A 19,553-nucleotide genomic window follows, 5' to 3' on the forward strand; every position below is an offset into this window, starting at 1 on the left:
GCTCCCGACACCTCTTCCCGCAGCTCTGGGCCACCAGGACTGTTGTCACAGGGGATGTCGGAGGGCGGATCCGTCCCCTAGTACCCCGGGTCAGAGACTGTTGGGACAGAGGGGCCTCCAAGGCGGTCCAGTGCCACCACCCCAGCCATGCAGTGGAAGACGCAAGTCCCAGGAAGGCAGGGAGGTGACGGCCCCAGGCCCGGGCGCCCCATCCCGGGTGCTCACCTTTCCCCAGGGGCACGGCCAGGATGGCTCCCCGGGCTTGGAGGCCTTCCAGAGGGCAAAGTCGCTGGGGGACCGCTTCTCACTGAGGCGCTCAGCCGAGACGCTCAGGTCGCCTGCGGACACAGGGGAGGCGGGTACTCGGTGGATGGAATTGTCTCGGTCCAGGGACGATTCAGGTACTTGTTTGTTAACTTGGTCAAGCACTCCTTCAAGTTGACTGTGACCAGATTTTGGAGTTGCCCAGGGTTTAGATACGAAGCCCTAACCGCAAGCTCAGAAGCCACGGCCTCACAAGCCGGCGTCCGAGGGCGACGACCCCTGGACCTGGACCCGCACCCCCTGCCTCCACTGCCGCCCCACCTCGGCCCCTCGTCTAGGACAATGACAGTGCCTGGCCCAGAGTGTGTGGCGCTGTTCTCATGGGCCTGCCTCGGGGACCCGGGCTCGTGTAGGCGGGATCTTGTACTAAGACCCAGCGGGCCTCTTGGCTGTGGTTCTGGGGGGCGTAAGGGCAACCAGGCTGCTGTGTGTGGCGCCCCCAGCCTGAAGGTGGCAAATCAGGACAGGGCAGCTGCGGGAAGGAGGCTATGGACCAGTCTAACCCCAAGAGCGAACGGGAACACTGCTCCCTGGGCCAAGTTCCGTTTCCTTGGAAGACCCTCCCCCTCTCCCTCCCCACACTCGCTGAACGCAGATGAAGCCAGCCAGAAAGGGAATCCACAGCCCCACGGGAGACGTCCCCAGACCACGTGCTGGGGCCACGGACACATCGGCCTCCTGAAAATGAACACCCACCAGTCAGCCCAGCCTGCAGGCGGGGCATCCCCGAGTGGGGAGGCAGTGGGGGCTGCCTGCTGGGTGATGGGGCCTCTGCCCGGGACTCAGGCCCTAGAGGGCCTCACCAGGACACCTGCTGGAAAACTCCAGAACAGGAATGAATCTCATTCTCCTGTCCAGGCTGCAAACGCAGGATGACTGGAAAAAGGCCACTTTGGGAGGGACACAGTGCAGATGGAGGCACCGCTGAACACAAAGACTGGGATGGTGAAACAGGCACTAAGCGCAGAATACTTGGAAAACACGACCAAGAACCAGGAAAAGGTGCCACAGTTGGAAACGCAGGGGTAACTGCTATTAACATGTTGTTGGAAACGTAGGGGTAACTGCTATTAACATGTTGTTGGAAACGCAGGGGTAACCGCTATTAACATGTTGTTGGAAACGCAGGGGTAACTGCTGTTAACCTGTTGTTGGAAACGCAGGGGTAACCGCTATTAACATGTTGTTGGAAACGCAGGGGTAACTGCTATCAACATGTTGGAAACGCAGGGGTAACTGCTATTAACATGTTGTTGGAAACGCAGGAGTAACTGCTATTAACATGTTGTTGGAAACGCAGGGGTAACTGCTTTTATGTTGTTGGAAACGTAGGAATAATTACGATTAACATGTTGGTGTCTTGACTTGTGGGTTTGTGAATCCATGTAAGAAGAACATAGACACATCCAACAAACAGGACAAGTACCACGCTGGTCTTGTATCTATTTTCTCACCGTGCACATTTTAACCACGGTGTCGGGGACGGCAGATACTCAAAAACGTAATCTGACCTGGCGCTGGGACCTTCTCTTTTACCCACCCTTTACCGGACAGGTAACGTACGTTGAGGTTTTAAACTTTTCTTCATAATGAACATGGTTACTCATGAATGTCTGTAACTTTAAAGATCAACTTTGAAAAATCCTGTACCAGAGGCTCTGCTCTGTCTCACACACCCTTCCCCCGCTCTGCATTTGACACAAATGTCACTACCTGGTAACACTTGCTATTTGCTCCTGATTTTTTACGGAAGAGAGATAAACCACACGATCCCTCTGCTTCCCCCTCTTGGTGTCATTTCTGGTCCCCTGACATGGCTCTCCCACCGTGAGCCCCATGATCTGAGGGGTCTGCCTCTGATGCCTGGCCCTGCTCAGTGGCCGTGAGTCTGAAACGCCGTTGGGTCGGATGGTCACGCTGTAAAACTAACTCGGTCTGCCTTTCCTCCATGTTTCTGTGTCGTCCTGTTTTAAGTTCTGATATCTCTTTAGAACAGAGCCCTTGAGGTAAAGATACTTGATCAAAACGTATGAACGAAAAAAAAAAAAAAAAAGTATGAACGTCGCACAGTCGTACGTTGACGGCACTGTAACCTGTACAGTAAAGCTGCCTTTGTGTCCTGACAAAGACTCCTGAGTCTGTCTAAGGCCTGAAGTCTGGGGAGACTCTGTCAGCAAGCCAGGACTTCAGTTCAGTCCTGGACAGCGTCTCCTCCAACCGCAGCCCGGAAATTCACAAGTCTGCCTGGCCGCTGACCATGCAAGGGCATACAGACAGAAGTTTACCACCCACTAGACCCTCTAATTGTTTAATATCTTCTACAACGTCTAATACATCACATCTTTACAGCTCCCTGTCCATTTATCGTCACATTTTGAAAATCTGGACATAAGGCTGGTATATACTTATGCTCTAAGTATACTTAATGGTGAAATTTAAGTAAGGACAGGGACTTTGCCAGTGGTGCAGTGGTTAAGAATCCGCCTGCCAATGCAGGGGACATGGGTTCAAGCCCTGGTCCAGGAAGATCCCACATGCCACAGAGCAACTAAGCCCGTGCGCCACAACCACTGAAGCGCATGTGCCTAGAGCCCGTGCTCCGCAACAAGAGAAGCCACCGCACCGCAACAAAAAATAGTCCCCGCTCGCTGCAACTAGAGAAAGCCCACGCACAGCAACAAAGACCCAACACGGTCAAAGGAAAAAAAAAAAGAACATCCTTTATCTTAAAAAATAAATGTAAGGACGATAAAAGCGGTAACGGTACCCGTGGTTAAAAAAAGATGAACATATTTATGGCCAAAGTGCCTCCCAGAAACACTGGTGGATAAACAGCGTGTGTCCGGCAGTGTGAGAGCAGCCCCTGCACTGCTCCCCCCGATACACTGAGGGGGTGAAAGTAAACACTTATGAAAGACAAGTAGAATCCCGCCTGGTCCAGAAAAGGCACTGTGTCTCTGTTTAAAACGTTTGGATCAAGATGGGCCCGGGGCTGTCGTTATACACGGTCACACTCTCTGCGCTGAGAACACAGCCGCTCTGAGCTGCTGCCTGCGCTTCTCACGGCAGGACAGCTCTGCCCACAGCCACAGTCTGGACTTCCAGAGAAGGACCGGGCTTCAGTTCCCACCTTCCTTTTCCCACAGCCGCCTTACAAGTAACAGCTGCTCGCTCCTGCCCTGGGATGGGGGACTGCCCTTCCCCGCCCAGTGCCCACCTCCGGCCCTACTCGTGGGATCGGTAAGTAAACGATCTTGTGTCTACTCCCTCACTGGGGTACTGCACGCCTTCGACCAAAGCACCCTGGGGTTTTCCCTCCGCAGGCTCCCCGCTGCCCCACGTGGGTACACGTGCCCTCGTTCAGCACCGTGTGATTCCTCTCCACACACCCGCCTGCGTGTCCAGCACAGCCCACCCGACCCTTGGGTGCTCTGGGTGCCGAGAGATCAGCAAAGTCCAACCCCACGGCCGAGGCCCCAAGGTCTGCACGCTTCTCAGGATGGCACTGCAGCCACTCACTCTTCTGTTTCTTAAGTATAATACATTTCAGGGGCTTAGTGTACAGAGCTCCTAAAATCCCTTTAGGTGAAAAACCACGGTCCCCGTGAACCTTGGTGACCCCGATCATGTGCGGTGAGGCCGCGGCTCCACTTGGCTCTGACTTCGAGCCGGTCCGTTTACCTTCCCCCTCCTGCAGGGCTTTCTGATCCCCGACGGCCTCGGGCACCAGCTTCCCGTAGCAGTGTCCCTCACTGTTGGCAAACTTCACCGTGTCGAAGTAGACGGACCCGTTTGAAACGTAGCTGGAAAACAAAGCCATTGGGGGAGGTGTGATGAGGTGCTCGCGGGCCGGCCTGGACACCCGCAGGCCGTTGGGGCATCTGCTCCAGCTGCGAGCCTCCCCTGGTTCGGCCACGCTGCGGGGAGGCCAGGAGGCTGTTCAAACAGAGCTGCTGTGTGGGCTGAGAGGGGCCGGGACAGGGACTCCACACTCCCTGACAGCCTGTCCCTCCGCCCTGCCACCCTTGCCTCTGTCTACACGCCACCACCTGCCCGGCCCGCCAGGCTCTGCCTCCTGGGAGCGTGGGGGTTACTCCAGGCTGGGATGCCCTGTCTCCTCCCGCCGTGGCCCTGCCCACATCACTCAGCTTGGCAGTCTGGAGTTGCCCCACGGTGACCGTGTGACGGGTGGGGGTGGCGGTGGGGGGCGGTGGGGGTGCAAGGAACTATCGTCCTTTCGCGAGAACCCACGGCCTGGTCCCTGTGCCAGGCACTTCCTGCTGCTCCAAGGCCCCGCCCGCCTCCCCTCGCGCGAGGGGGATGGCAGCTCTCCCGGGCGGGGGCCTGGCATCAGCACACAGACGCCTGGCCCCCGTCCACAGGTCCACTTGCTGCCTATTTCTGAAAACGCTGACTCAGAGACGGGAAAAGCGTTCCACGCAGGCAGATGGTGAGGACGGTAACCTGGGGCCAAATCCTGGCCCGGCAAGGATAAAGCCCACCCGCCTTGGGACCCAACACGAGGAAGACTCTGAGCGCCCTCACCAAGTGGCCTGCGTCTCCAAAGACCTGGAGGTGCCCAAGGGCAACGGCGTGCTGCTTTGGGGACCTGGTGACGCGTGGCCTTAACTGGGAGCTTCCCAGTGGACCAGGGGCCAGGTGGTACCTACAGCATCTCTCACTGTGGTCCCCAGGGCAGGCCACGGGCCTGGGCAGAGGTGCTGGCCAGCCCCTTGGGTGGGGGTGGCCCCAGGTCCTGGACTAGGCCCCAAGCTGTATGACCAAATCTGCCGGGGGCTTCAGGGACAGGCTGGGTGTAGCCAGCACCACCCTCCTGCTTCCCCTTCCTGCCTGGAACAAAGACATGGCCTCCGTACAGCTAAACGGTTGTTTGAACAGCCGCCACTACCAAGGAAAACCCAGAGGGTTCTCTTACAAAGCAACTGGGAAGCTAAGAACCAAGTGGCACAGAGGAAAGCGGCTGCCGATAAGGCGAAGTTACGGCTCAACCATGTCCTCCAAATCCACATGCTGGAGTCCTGACCCCCAGCACCTCGGAGTCTGACTGCATTTGGAAAGAGGGTCTTTACAGAGGGAATCAAGTGAAAGTGAGGCCATTAGGGTGGGGTCCTAATCCAGTACAGCCAGTGTCCTTATAAGAAGAGATCGGGACACAAAGGGAGGGACAAGCGGCACGTGTGCACACACACAGGGACCTCTGGAGCTGTGCGCTGACTCTTCTGTGGTTTGAGCTGCCTGCCGCGTGGTGCTTTGTAACGGGAGCCCCAGGGCACCACCACCCTGAGCAGCAAAACCGTGCGCTTTTCTGCTCCCGGTCTGGAGCCAGAGGAGAGCCGCTTTCCCTGGAAAACCTGCCTGGAATGCTGCGCAGCCTTGAGCAGGGCCTCAAGCTCACCCATAACCGTTGTCCACAATCTTCCGGACAAAGTCCACGATCTCCGGCACGTACTCACTAACGCGGGTTAGGACATCTGGAGGGAGGACCTGGGGACGATGACAAAGTCCTGGTTCAAGGGGAGCTGCAGCACTGCTGGCGCCCGGAAGCCCCCTGCTCCCCGCCGCCACGCTCATCTTTAACTGAATTTACTTGCAAAGTGAAATGGTCTGGATCCCACAAGGCCTTCTGGTCATGGGGGATCCTCAGCCCAAGACAGCAAGGTCAAGACAGTCGGCGACACTTACGTTCAGGGCTTCCATGTCTTTGTGGAACTCCGCTTCCCAGAACTTGGGCAGTTTGGAGAAAATAGAATTGTCGCTCACTTCACTGCCATGCATGGAATCCAGCCAGTCGGAAAGCAGATCCTTCGCTTCTTCCAACAGCACCTGAAGAAAGAGAAACAGAATATCCGCCCACACGTGCAACTTTCACGGGCTCACAGCTGGCGCGGTCAACCTGTGTCACTCGAGGCCTCGGATGCACAGACGCGGCCCCGACCCAGGAGACCACGGCGCTCCCACGGATGGCCTGGCGGTTAAGAGGCCGGAGTGTTCAGAGCGCTGACCGTGGCGCCGGAGGGTCAGGGTGAGCTTGGGGAGGCCCAGCGGTGCAGGGTGGGAGAGCACGTGGTGTGGTCAGCCACAGCCTGGACACCTGAGTGCTCGAGGGGAGGGTCACAACGGGAGGCGGAGCCACGTCCTGGTGGGAAGTCTCCAAGGCCACGCCGCCCTGCCGGCCACATGCCATTGACCAAAGGCCCCATGGTGCAGCATGGGTACGAGTCGTGTCCTGTCACCGCAGCACTCACACCACACACAGGAACGTCCATCTGAGACGTGATGTGACAGCATCAGGGCTGCAGCCGGAGTCCCGAAGGCCAGGGGGACCTGGAGCTCTGCCCTGGAGGAATCTAGTGTTTTTGCTCATTACCCGGAGCCGACAGACGTGGGGACAGGCAGGCGGTCTGCGGTCCACTGGCAGGGGCGGAGGCAAAGACCAAAGGGTGGGGGGAGAGGGCACAGGGAACCTGGGCGTGGAAGCGGTGGCAAGGGCACCCCCTGTGGCAGCTCCCAGACAGAACAGAGCCGCTCATGTGCCACTGCGCTGGGGGACAGCAGGGGAAACCTCCCAGGACCAGGCTGGTGCCCAGGGGCAGGGCCTGCCCCATGCGGAGGGGCAGAAAGTCCACCCCCGCCCTCGGGATCGACACAGATCATGACCAAGCAGAAGAATGAGATTCCAATCAAACAAACTTCTAGATAATTCTTGGGTTTCCAAACAAGAAATCAAAATGGAAACAAAAAACCGTTCAGAAGCAAATAATGTCAAAATACGTGGAAGTAGCAGAAATGATACTTAGAGGAAAATTTATGGCCTCAAATGCTTAAACCAGGAAATGAGCTGAAGTCCTGAGCTGCCACTCTGTCCCGACAATGAGCGAAAGGCTGCACAACTACTCCTCTTAGATCCGTAAGGGAAAGAGGCCCAGGGCAAACTGCCACCCCTTGAACAGCAGAGAGACGGGCAGGTGCAGAGAACGCCACTTACCGGGGCAGAAAGTGCTTGGGACCCAGTGACGGGCAGGGAGGCCGGAACTGAAACTGACCACCCGCTGGAGGCTCGGTGTGGACAAGTCCGAGATCAAAACTCCAGGGCGACCCAGCCTTTGGGGCCCCACAAATTTGTGAGATTTACCTCTAGGAGCCCTGACGGTTACTCACAGTAAATATTGGAGAAAAATCCCCTCATGCTTCCGGCAGGGGGAGAGGCAAAGGAACTGCTCTGAAATATGACAAAGCATTCTGTTCCTAACAAGGCTGCCCTCAGGAGGAACCGGCTAACCAGAACCTAAGCTGCTGGGGTTCTAGCAGAGCCTAACTGACCTGGGGGAGGAAAACGTCCACCTCCAGGCCCTTTCACACATCCTGCCCCATCTAAGGGGGAGGGGAGGAGAAACCCAGAAACACCTGTGATGTTCACAGGCCACGGGCACAGGCCACTGAAGGACTGAGACCCATCACAGGACCACAGAGGGCGTCCTCGCCACACGACTACTGACAGCAGCTCCTTCTACCCAGTACATCATGTACTAACTACCATGAAAACAAATCACAAGGCGTACCGAAAGCCGAAACGCCACTTTTCGGAAAAGACAGAGAGAGCAACGGGACCAGACGTGGCAGGGATCCTGGGATTATCAGACCAGGGATTTAAAACAACCGTGACCGATATGCTAAGGGCCCTAGTGGACAAAGCAGGCAGCGCGCGAAGCCAGGTGGGGAATGTAAGCAGAGAGCCGGAAATCCCAAGACAGGACCAAACAGAGATGCTAGAGGGGAAAGTGCCTAAATGGAAATGAAGAACGTCTCTGATGGCCCTGACTGGACGTGACTGAGGAAGGAGTCTCAGCCTGAGGAGATCTCGGTAGCAGCCTCCAAAACTGAAAACCAAAACGCCTGTGTTCTCAGAGGCTGGCCAAAAAAAACAGAACAGAGATCTCACTTGTCGCGACTAAGACTCGGCGCAGCCAAAATAAATACATAAATAAATAAGTAAATAAATATTAAGGGCTTCCCTGGTGGCGCAGTGGTTGAGAGTCCGCCTGCCGATGCAGGGGACACGGGTTCGAGCCCTGGTCCGGGAAGATCCCACGTGCCGCGGAGCAACTAAGCCCGAGTGCCACAACTACTGAGCCTGTGCTCTAGAGCCCGTGCTCCACAGCAAGAGAAGCCACCGCAGTGACAAGCCCGTGCACCACAGCCAAGAGTAGCCCCTACTAGCCGCAACTAGAGAAAGCCTGCGTGCAGCAACGAAGACCCAACACAGCCAAAAATATAGTGATAATAAAAATAAAGATAAATAAAGTTAGCTTGTTGCCAATTAAAAAAAAATTCAAAGTAAGCGGAAGAAAGGATATAATAAAAAATTAAAGCAGAGGGACTTCCCTGGTGGTCCAGTGGTTAAGACTCCGTGCTCCCAATGCAGGGCTCCCGTGTTCGATCCCTGGTCAGGGAACTAGATCTCACGTGTGTGTAGCAACCAAGAGTTCGCATGCATAACTAAGGAGCTCACGTGCTGCAACTAAGGAGCCGGCGAGCTACAACCAAGGAGCCCTCGAACTGTAACTAAGGAGACTGCCTGCTGCAACTAAGACCCAGTGCAACCACACAAACAAATAAATATTTTTTTTAAATTAAAGCAGAAACCAGGAAATTAATAGAGAAAATCAACAAAACCAAATGCTGGTTCTTTGAAAAGATCAATAAAATTGATGAGCCAAGTTAACCAAGAAAAAAAGAGGACACAAATACTAATATCAGAAATGAAAGAGGGGACATCACTACAGACCCCATGGAAGTTAAAAGAAGAATAAAGGAATATTATAAACAACTCTGTGCCCCTAAATTTGATAACCTGAAGGGACCAATTCTTTGAAAGACATAATCTGCCAAAACTCACACAACATGATACAGAGAAATCTGAATAAGCCTGTATCCATTAAAGAGGTTAAATCAATAATTAATAACTTTGCAAGATAGAAAGCGCCAGGCCCAGATGGATTCACTGCTGAATTCTGCCAACACTTAAGGAAGAAATTATACTAATTTTCTACAGTTTCTTTCAGAGGACAGAAGCAAAGAGAATACTTCCCAGTTCCTTCTAGGAGGACAGCATTACCCTAATACCTAAACCGGACAAGGACATTCCAAGAAAACCACAGATCAATATCTCTCGTGGGGGCTTCCTTGGTGGCGCAGTGGTTGAGAGTCTGCCTGCCGACGCAGGGGACGCGGGTTCGTACCCTGGTCCGGGAAGACCCCACATGCCACAGAGCGGCTGGGCCCGTGAGCCATGGCCGCTGAGCCTGCGTGTCCGGAGCCTGTGCTCCACAACGGGAGAGGCCACAACGGTGAGAGGCCCGCGTACCGCAAAAAAAAAAAAAAAAAAAAAAAAAAAAACTCTGATGAATACAGATGCAAAATCCTTAACAAAATATTACCACACTGAATGCACAAAAGGATAGAAAGAATTATATACCACAACCAAGTGAAATTTATCACAAGTATGTAAGGCTGGTTCTACTTTATAAAATCAATCAATGTAAATCATCACATCAACAGACGAAGAAAGAAAAACCACAAGGTCATACCAATAGATGCGGAAAAAGCATCTGACAAAATGCAACACCCATTCATGATAAAAACTCTCAGTAAATGAATAGAGGGGAACTTCCTCAACTTAATAAACAAAAAACAGCTACAAAAAGCCTACAGCTAACATCAGACTTAGTGGTGAGAAATCGGAAGCTTTTCCACTAAGATGAGGTATAATGCGAGAATGTCCCCTCTCACCAGTCCTTTCCAACATCATACTGGAAGTCCTTGCTAATGCAATAAGGCAAGAAAAGGGCAAAAAAAAAGAGGATGATACAGGATTATAAGCCCATCATAAGTTGAAAATATCATTAAGCTGAAAGTGCCTTTAACACACCTAATCTACCCAACATCATAGCTTAGCCTAGCCTACCTCAAATGTGCTCAGAATACATTAGCCTACACTTGGGAAAAATCATCTAACACCAATCCTATTTTACAATTAAGTGTTGAAATAGCTCATGTAAAGTACTGAATACTGTTCTGAAAGCAAAAAACAAAATGGTGGTCTGGGCACAGTGTAATTTTAAGTGTGTCAGTTGTTCACCCTGGCGATCTGAGGCTCACTGATGGTGCCCCGCATCCCGAGAGAGTACTGGACTGCGTATCGCTAGCCCAGGAGAAGATCAAAATTCAAAGTATGGTTTATACTGACTGTTTATTGCTTTTGCACTATCGTAAAGCCAAAAAATCCCAAGTCAAATTGTCAGAGGTCAGGGACCGTCTGTATATTGACTGGGAAAGAAGACAAAACTAAAGGCCAGGAAATAAGAAGTGGAATTTGAAGTTAAAACCACAATACCATTTACATCAGCATCCGAAATGAAATACTCACATATATGTCTTACAAAATACGTACACGATCTACATGAGGAAAACTACAAAACTCTGATGAAAGAAATGGAGAGACATTTCATGTTTGGGGATAGGAAGGTTTAATACTGTCGAGGTATCAGTTCCTCCCTGCTTGATTTGTAGATTCGATTCAATCCTAATCAAAATCCTATCGAGTTATTTTATGGATATTGACAAACTGATTCTAAAGTGTACATGGAGAGACTTCCCTAGTGGTCCAGTGGCTAAGACTCCACGCTCCCAACGCAGGGGGCCCGGGTTTGATTCCTGGCTGGGGAACTAGATCCCACACGCATGCCGCAACTAAAAGATCATACAAGCCGCGTCCAAGACCCGGCGCAGCCAAATAAATAAACAGATAAATATTAAAAAATTTAAAAAAGTGTATATGGAGAGGAGGCAAAAGACCCAGAATAGCCAACACAATATTGAAGGAGAACAAAGGTGGAGGACTGACACTCCCCGACTTCAAGACTTACTGTAAAGCTACCGTAATCAAGACAGTGTGGCGTTGGTGAAAGAACAGACAAACAGAGCAATGGAACAGAACAGAGTCCAGAAACAGACTCATATAAATATAGCCAACTGTTCTTTGACAAAGGAGCAAAGGAGCAAAACAGTTTCCAACAAACTGTGCTTAACAACTGGGCATCACATGCAAAAACCATGAATCTAGACCAAGACCTTACGCACTTCAAAGATGACCTTGGCTTTGACAATGACTTCTTCCACACAACACCAAATGCATGATCCATGAAAGAAAAGAATTGATAAGCTGGACTTTATCACCATTAAAAACTTCTGCTCTGGGAAAGACACTGTCAAGAGAATGAAAAGACAAGCCACATACCGGAAGAAAATATTTGCAAAAGACACATCTGATAAAGGACTGTTATCCAAAATATACAAAGAACTCTCAAAACTCAACAATAAGAAAACAACCTGATTAAAAAAAGGTCCAAAGACATTAACAGACACCTCACCAAAGAAGACATAAAGATGGCAAATAAATATCAAGAGATGCTCCACATCGTGTGGCTTCAGGGAAATGCAAATTAAAACAACGAGATACTCTGTACATTATTTCAATGGCCAAAATCTGCAACACTGACAACACCAAAGGCTAGTGAGGATCTGGAGCAACGGGAACTCTCATCCGCCACTGGTGGGAGTGGAAAATGGTGCAGCCACTTTGGGGGACAGTTTGGCGGTTTCTTCAACAATTAGGGGCTTCCCTGGTGGCGCAGTGGTTGAGGGTCCGCCTGTTGATGCAGGGGACACGGGTTCGTGCCCTGGTACGGGAGGATCCCACGTGCCGTGGAGTGGCTGGGCCCGGGAGCCATGGCCGCTGAGCCTGCGCGTCCGGAGCCCGTGCTCCGCAACGGGAGAGACCACGACAGTGAGAGGCCCGTGTACCGCAAAAAAAAAAAAAGAAAAATTAAACCTACTCTCACCACATGATCCAGCAGTTACGCTCCTTGGTATTTACCCAAAAGAGGTGAAAACTTATGTCCACACAAAAACCTGCACATGGATGTTTACAGAAGCTTTATGCCTAACTGCTAAAACTTGGAAGCAGCCAAGATGCCCTTCAGTGGGTGAGTGCGTAAATACGCTGTGGTCCGTCCAGACAATGAGCTAACCTTCAGTGCTACAGAGAAGTGAGCTATCAGGCCATGAAAAGACACGGAGGAACCTTAAATTCACATTACTAAGTGAAAGAAGCCAATCTGAGCAGGGCACATACTGCATGATTCCAACTCTGTGATATTCAGAAAAGGCAAAACTATGAAGACAGTAAAAGGATCAGTGGTTACCAGGTGTTGGGGTGAAGGAGGGATGAACAGGCGAAGCACAGAGGATTTTTAGGGCAGGGAAACTACTGTGTGGAAGACTCTAAGGGCAGATACGTATCACTATACGTTTGTCCAAACCCACAGAATGTACAACACCAAGACAGAACCCTAATGTAAACTGTTGTGTGGGTGATGACAACGTGTCAGTGTAGTTTCCCCAGTTGTAACAAACATACGGCTCTGGGGGGGCGGGAAATGCTGACAGTGGGCGTGGCTCTGTGTGTATGGGGGTGGGGTGGGGGGTACACAGGAAACCTTTATTTATCAAAACACAAAACCTGTTTTGCTGTGAACCTGAAACTGCTCTAAAATAATAAACTCTTAAAAAAAATTTTTTTTGAAATAGAAAGAGAGAATAGAGAGGATCAACACATTCAAAGGTGGAGCTCTGAAATGATCCATCAATATATAATATTGAAGGGCTTCGCTGGTGGCCCAGCGGTTGAGAATCCACCTGCCAATGCAGGGGACACGGGTTCGAGCCCCGGTCCGGGAAGATCCCACATGCCGCGGAGCAACTAAGCCCGTGCGCCACAACTACTGAGCCTGCGCTCTAGAGCCCGAAGCCTGCGCACCGCGATGAAGAGCAGCCCCCTCTCGCCGCAACTAGAGAAAGCCCACGCACAGCAACGAGGACCCAACGCAGCCATAAATAAATAAATAAATAAATAAATAAAACCCCAGCAGTATCTTGTATGGGACTCGACAAGCAAGGAGCATTCAAAACATACCTGGTGGGACTTCCCTGACGGTCCAGCGGTAAAGAATCCGCCTTACAATGTAGGGGATGTGGGTTCAATCCCTGGTCAGGGAAGTAAGATCCCACATGCCACAGGGCAACTAAGCCCGCGAGCCACAACTACTGAGCCCACACACCCGGGAGCCAGCGCGCCACAACTAGAGAGAGAAAACCAGCATGCCACAGCTAGAGAAGCCCACGTGCGGCAACGAAAGATCCCGCGTGCTGCAACTAAGACCCGACGCAGCCAAAAATAAATAAATAAATAAATCTTTAAAAAAGAAAAAAAGAAAACCATACCTGGAGAACAAAAACAAGGTGAGGCTTCCTACCTCTCCAGGCATTGGTGACAGACGCGGTGAGACTCACACAGAGTGGATAACCTGACCTATGGAACAGAACTGAGACACGACACACGACAGAAAGGGGCTGAGGAAAGGGGGGGCCTCCCATATCTGTGCGGGGGAGAGGGGATAGGATCTCTACTCACATGACTTACAAAAACTAATTCTGGGGGATCAAAGACTTAAATGTGACCTGTACAACTTTAAAATCCTCAGAAGAAAATACTGGGGAATATATTCACGTTTCAGGGCAAGAAAGATTTCTTAAGACACAAAACTGCCAAGTTTAGGGAAAACAGATAAAGTTGAATACATTAAAACTAAGACCCTCTGTTATTAAAAGGAAGTGAAAAGAAGAGCCACACATTAGGAGAAGGTGCTTGCAACACATTTAAATGAGAAAGGATTAGTGTCTGGGGAAAACCCAAGGATGCTTACAAACCAGGAAGAAGACAAACAGCCCAGTGGAAAACGGGGCAGAAGATGGATGTGCAGAATTACAGCCAGCAAGTGAACACGTGAAAAGATACTCAGTCTCAGGAGAGGTTGGAGAAATGCAAATTCAAACCACAGTAATTACCACTTTACAGTATACGTTCCGTTGATAAAGAGGAACGAATCCAGCAACACAAAGTGCTGGTGTATAGGCAAATTAACAGGACACTGGAAGCATGTCAGCAGGAGGATACATTTACATGTAAGACATCTGGTCCATCAGACGTTTGGTCCACACCAAAAGGCCTCTGAAGTGTGGTCCTATCTAAAACCATTTGGCATGGACCAGATATAACCATGGACGTTTTGGATGGGACCAAATTTCAAGGACCTCTTGGCATGGACCAAATGTCCTGCAAAGTCAGGAAAACAGAAAAGCGCAGGGGTCGACAAGGATGTGAAGACACTGGAACCCCTGTGCTCTATGGAAAACAGCACGGCAGTACCTCAGAATATTAAAAGTTGAGCTGGCGTACAACCTGCTTTTGGGGGTATACCCACAGAAGAATTAAAAGCGGGGACTCGAACAGATACTTGCACACCCACGTTTATAGCAGCATGAGTCACAAGAGACAACGCAAACGTTCATCAAAGGATGACAGGACACACAAAACGTGGTCCCCCCACATCACGGAACAGTACTCAGTCTTAAGAAGAGAGGACGTTCTGACACAGGCTACAGCGTGGCTGAACCTCGAGGACAGTTTGCCGAGTGAAATAAGCCAGTCACAAAAGGACAAACACTGTGTGATCCCACTTGTGTGAGGTCCCTGGAGGAGCCAGATTCATGGGGGCCGAAAGCAGACGGTGGGGCCCGGGCTGGGGGAGGGGAGGGGAGTGGGCGTTCCATGGGGACAGAGCGTCCGTTTCGGAAGACGAAAGAACTTCTGGAGATGGACGGTGGTGATGTTTACGCAACCACGTGAACACATGTACTTAAAAATGGTTCAAGTGGTAACTGTATGTTATGCATACCTTACCACAATTTTAACAAAAAGGGCCTCACTGGAATCGTTGGGAAGAGAATTCCCAGCATCACTGCCGGTAACACGGAAACGTAACCAGCTTCTCAGGAGAAGAAATAAACGGCTGGGCCCGAGGCGTCCACAGCAGGGAGGGCGGGACCTCGTGTGGCCCGTCTCAGAAGCACGCCCGCGGGAAAGCCCTCGTCCCCAAGACACCGTGCGCCTGACTCCTCACGAAGCTCAGGACAAGCACACCAAGCATCCTGCCCCGCGAGGCCCCAGACGAGGGGGGCCCTGCAGGCGGCCACCCCCTTACACGTCCGCGCCCTCGGCCGCAGCCTCCCTGGCTGCATCCTTCCCGCGGTTCTGCGAGCGGCCGGCAGGGGGCGCCGGCGCAGAGCAGAAGGGCCGTCGGGACCGGAGGAAGGCCGGGCACCCGGAGCCCGCCCTCAGGGGCAGAAGGCCGCCGCGGGGAAGGCTCAAGCCCAGCGGGTCCCCGCGGCCCCGGAGCTCAGGCCCACCGGCATCTCTCGCTCCGCCTGCCCCAGGTGCTGCCAGTGCCAACGCTGGACAGAGCCCCCGGCGAGTGTGGGAAACACCTTGAGGAGCCGGCTCCGCCCCGAGAGCACCTGCTGTTTCCCTGAAGGCAGTGGGGCAAAGGCGAGGGGCCGGCGGGACCCACCTCAGCCTCACCTGCACGCGGCCGTCCAGCTCCTCCCCCGCCAGGCCGCGCCGCGCCGGCTCCTCCAGCGCCTCCGCCGCCAGCCTCACCGCGCGCTCCAGGCGCTCCAGCATCTGCCTCTTGTCGGGATCCGAGGTCTCGCGTAACTTTGCTGAAAACGGCTGCGAGCGTGAGGAGAGGCCACAGCTGTTATGCCCGCTCAGCAGAACCCCGAGTCCAGAGGTGACTCCACGCACGAGGCCAGTTCTGCCCGTGGCGACCCAGAGGTCTGTGTCTGTGGAGTGTCACCCCAGAGGGACCCTGACCTGCGGCCCAGGCTGTCCTGCGCTGCCTCGTCTGAGCGAGCCGGGCGTGGCAGCGCCCTAAGGCTGTGCCCGGGGCCACGCGGGTGTGTCACCTGCCACCACGAAGGCACCACCGCCCAGTGGGCCCCCCTCGTCCGCCTAGAGGATTGCTAAGCCCTAATTTCATTCCTACTTTCTTCTTCCAGAGATAAAACATGAAAAGCACAACAGCAATCGTTACTGCAATTACTAAAGATGACAATTATGGAAAAGAAGAAAATGCCTTTTCCTGACCTCACTGTCTGACACCATCAGTTGTAATACTGTTTACTCAAAACAAAAATATTAAATTGGAAAGAACTAATTTCTTCAAATAATTCCAGAAATTTCCAGCACCATCCATTTGAGAAGCTTAGCACAGCTTCTGCGTCCTGGTCACACGCGTGTCATTTGCTCGTGAGCTCCACGTGGAAGATTCACAAGTCGGCGCAGATCGCCGTGACCGGTTCTGAGGTTCTCCCGTAAGCGGCAGCAACGGTCACCCCCGCCCCCCCCCTGCCCCACCCACGTGCGTCCGTCCTGGCGGCTTTCCCCGTGGGCCAGGGGAGCACCGCGACCGAGACGTCATGACCCTACACCTTATGAAGCGCGCCGAGGACAGCCCCTGCGCTTGGGACGGGGACGTGGGGACGTGGGGACCCAGGGACCCAGGAGCGGCCGGGGGCCCACCTGCAGGGCAGCGTGCACGTCCTCCAGGAGCTGCACTGCCTGGGGCTGCTTCTCCCGGTACTGCTCAAACAAGTAGTTCTGCCGGGCCCTCTTGATGATCTGGGAGCAGAGGAGGGAAATGGGGGTCAGCTCGGCACCTGCCGGGTCCCTGTGCAGAGTGCCGGGCGGTGCCTGAGCTCACACCCACACACACCGCCCCGCCTCCGACGCCGGAACTGTCCGAACATGTTGAGCCAGGCCCGGCCTCCCCGCAGCGCCAGACACTATAGCACGCGCCTTCCCTGGAGCACCGGGTGTTATTAACATTTCCCCAGGTTTCCCAACAGCATCCAAACAGCTGAATACAGGACATCATCGTCTGCATAAACCGTGATACAAGTCCCAGAGGGGATTCAAACAGCATGTGTTGGGCTGAGGGCACTCAAGCCGACGTTACTTTATTAACTTACCCAAAGTCATTTCTTCCCTCATACCGTCCACTGTGTTTAAAATTCAACCTTGAAAACTCCCTTTACCTTATCATCAATGTCTGTGATGTTCATGCAATAAAAGACGTCAAATTTGAAGTAATCTCTCAGCACTCTTCTCAAGATATCGAAGGAGATGTAGGACCTAGAACAATAAAAAGACAAACCTTTCCACACAGCACATCACGCACATCACCTTGGTTCTGCAGTTAAAACACATACAAGGAAAAAGATCCCCCGCATTTCCCCCCAAAGCCGCTACTCTCATGCCCACCCCGCTCGTGACTGCGGGGCGGGGGGCACTGCACACTGGCCACGGGTCTGGGTGTCAGGGATCCCAGCACCGGGGACCCCCACCCCCACCTCCAGAGCCTCGGATGAGGAGGAACTGCCAGGCACACGGAGGAAAGTATCTGGTCAGAGTCCAGGAGAGTAATAACATTGGGGCTGTGGGCTTTTTCTTTCTGGTTATCTGGTCTCTCTAGTTTTTCTACAGTGAATATGTAGTACTGACGGAATGAAAATTTTTCTTCTTAAAAATAAGAGGAAAGGCTGGGCGTTGGGCTTCCTCTCAGAGCTTGGGTCCCTGTAGCGGCGCCCAGGTGCAGCCCTACCTGGCGTGCCCCATGTGGGAGGCGTCGTAGACGGTGGGCCCGCAGCAGTACCACGTCACCCTCCGCCCGTCTTGAGGTACAAACACGTCCTTGGTTGGAAATGAAGGAATGACCGTCACAAAGGATGCAGGAGGCACCGTGCAGGACCACAGCCGCCAGAGACAAATGGTTCATACACACTCCACGAGGACTGCTTAGTGTTACGGGAAAGTCACAGTCACCTGGGATGGGGGCAGGCCCCTTCCTCCCTGGGATCCCACTCGGGGACGCAAGCTGGGGGTCAAGGAGACGGACGCTCCTGCTTTTGCTGCTCTTCCGTTCATCAAGCACCTGCTGTGAGCCAGGCCCCGTGCTGAGCGCAGGGACTGCCCTGCCTTTGCCCCCAGGAACGACGTGAGCGGGGATGTTTCCTTTCACAGATGCCCGGGGGTCCGCAATCCCAGAGGAGCCGGCCTGGAGAGCGAGGCCTCCCGCCGACGGCCCGATGGTCTCAGACCAGTTCAGGGGCCGCTGTCACCAATTAAGTCCATGAGGGGGACCCCGTATCCCATCTGCTCAGGGTGCTTGCTGATGGCAATCCAATGAGCCCTCGGCCGGAGTCCTTTTCAAAATCTCTGGAGCCACTGGCCCTGCTGAGCGGCCCCGGCCGATCCTGCCCTCGTCCCCACACCTGCTGGGCCCCCGACAGCAACAGGCCCTGCTTGGCTGGCACTGGGACACCAGCTGCCACCACAGGTCCCCTGCAAGAGCACGCTGGCTCCTGGCCTGGCTCAGAGCAGCCACAAGCATCTACACTCGGGCCTGGCCCCGAGCACAGCCAGAGCCAGAGCGCCGACGGGCAGGCCCCTTGAGGCGTGCCAGGTGTGCTTCCGAGGACAGTCCTGCCCCGGCCACACAGAGGACGCTCGCTAGCTAAGAGCTGCCGCCCCTGCCCCCAGGGCCCCCCTACCTTCCTCCGGGTCAGGCTGTTGTACAGGCGGAGCTGGCACGGCTCGGACCCGGCTGGAGGAGACCACGGGGGCTGCGTGCGCCGGCCTCTGCCTGCCAGGGAGACAGCACAGCTGGGTCACCCGCGGAACAAGGGGAAAGTGGACCCTGAGAGCGTCACCCGCGTCCAGCGCTCGTGCCCCCTCTCTGCCTGCTCACGTCTGAGTGGCGGCGCATCCCAGAGTCCCAACCCCACGGGGCGGGAGAAGGCCCATTACACCCAGCCTCCCCTCCGCCGGCTCCCAGCATGAGGCGCCCGACCCAGCCTGAGGGCGCACGGGAGGCGCGGGCCCTGCACCCGGGCCGGCCGCACGCCTGGACCGCAACGCAGCTGGCCACCCCCTCAGGAGGACGGGCTCCGTGGAGGCTTCACAGGACGTGGGCCACCTCCGGCCGCAGAAGCCAGGTCAGGACGGAAACAGCTGCGGGTCAGTGGCCGGCTCCCCGCGCAGTTCCTGTCCCCCACCCGGGCGACATGTAGGCTCCCGGACACGGTGCTGATGCCGGCACTCACGGCTCCACATGGGCGGCCCCGGAGGCCTTTGGGAGCAGCTCCGGGTCCTCCCCACACTGAGGGCAGGGGCTCAGGGAGCCCAGCCT

The 19,553-nt window shown here is 53.9% G+C and overlaps 1 protein-coding gene across 7 annotated transcripts in view; it reads right to left on the minus strand.

The window, feature by feature from the left end:
• The window catches only part of CARS1 (cysteinyl-tRNA synthetase 1), a 47,959-nt gene that overhangs the window by 16,695 nt on the left and 11,711 nt on the right, over positions 1–19,553 (minus strand). For 5 of the 7 annotated variants that reach the window (XM_024748600.1, XM_024748604.1, XM_024748606.1 and 2 more), the window contains 8 exons: positions 18,916–19,007; positions 17,967–18,055; positions 17,401–17,497; positions 16,886–16,984; positions 15,884–16,033; positions 6,028–6,168; positions 5,741–5,829; positions 4,006–4,127 (listed from right to left, as the gene is read on the minus strand). In XM_024748600.1, coding sequence (XP_024604368.1) covers positions 4,006–4,127; positions 5,741–5,829; positions 6,028–6,168; positions 15,884–16,033; positions 16,886–16,984; positions 17,401–17,497; positions 17,967–18,055; positions 18,916–19,007 — 879 coding nt within the window. Of the gene's footprint in view, positions 1–225; positions 339–4,005; positions 4,128–5,740; positions 5,830–6,027; positions 6,169–15,883; positions 16,034–16,885; positions 16,985–17,400; positions 17,498–17,966; positions 18,056–18,915; positions 19,008–19,553 lie in introns of all 7 variants that reach the window. The other 2 variants (XM_024748605.1, XM_024748601.1) reach the window with 1 other exon arrangement.

The sequence above is a fragment of the Neophocaena asiaeorientalis genome, unplaced genomic scaffold (genome assembly GCF_003031525.2).
Source record: "Neophocaena asiaeorientalis asiaeorientalis breed wild unplaced genomic scaffold, Neophocaena_asiaeorientalis_V1.1 scaffold43, whole genome shotgun sequence".
NCBI lineage: Eukaryota > Metazoa > Chordata > Mammalia > Artiodactyla > Phocoenidae > Neophocaena > Neophocaena asiaeorientalis.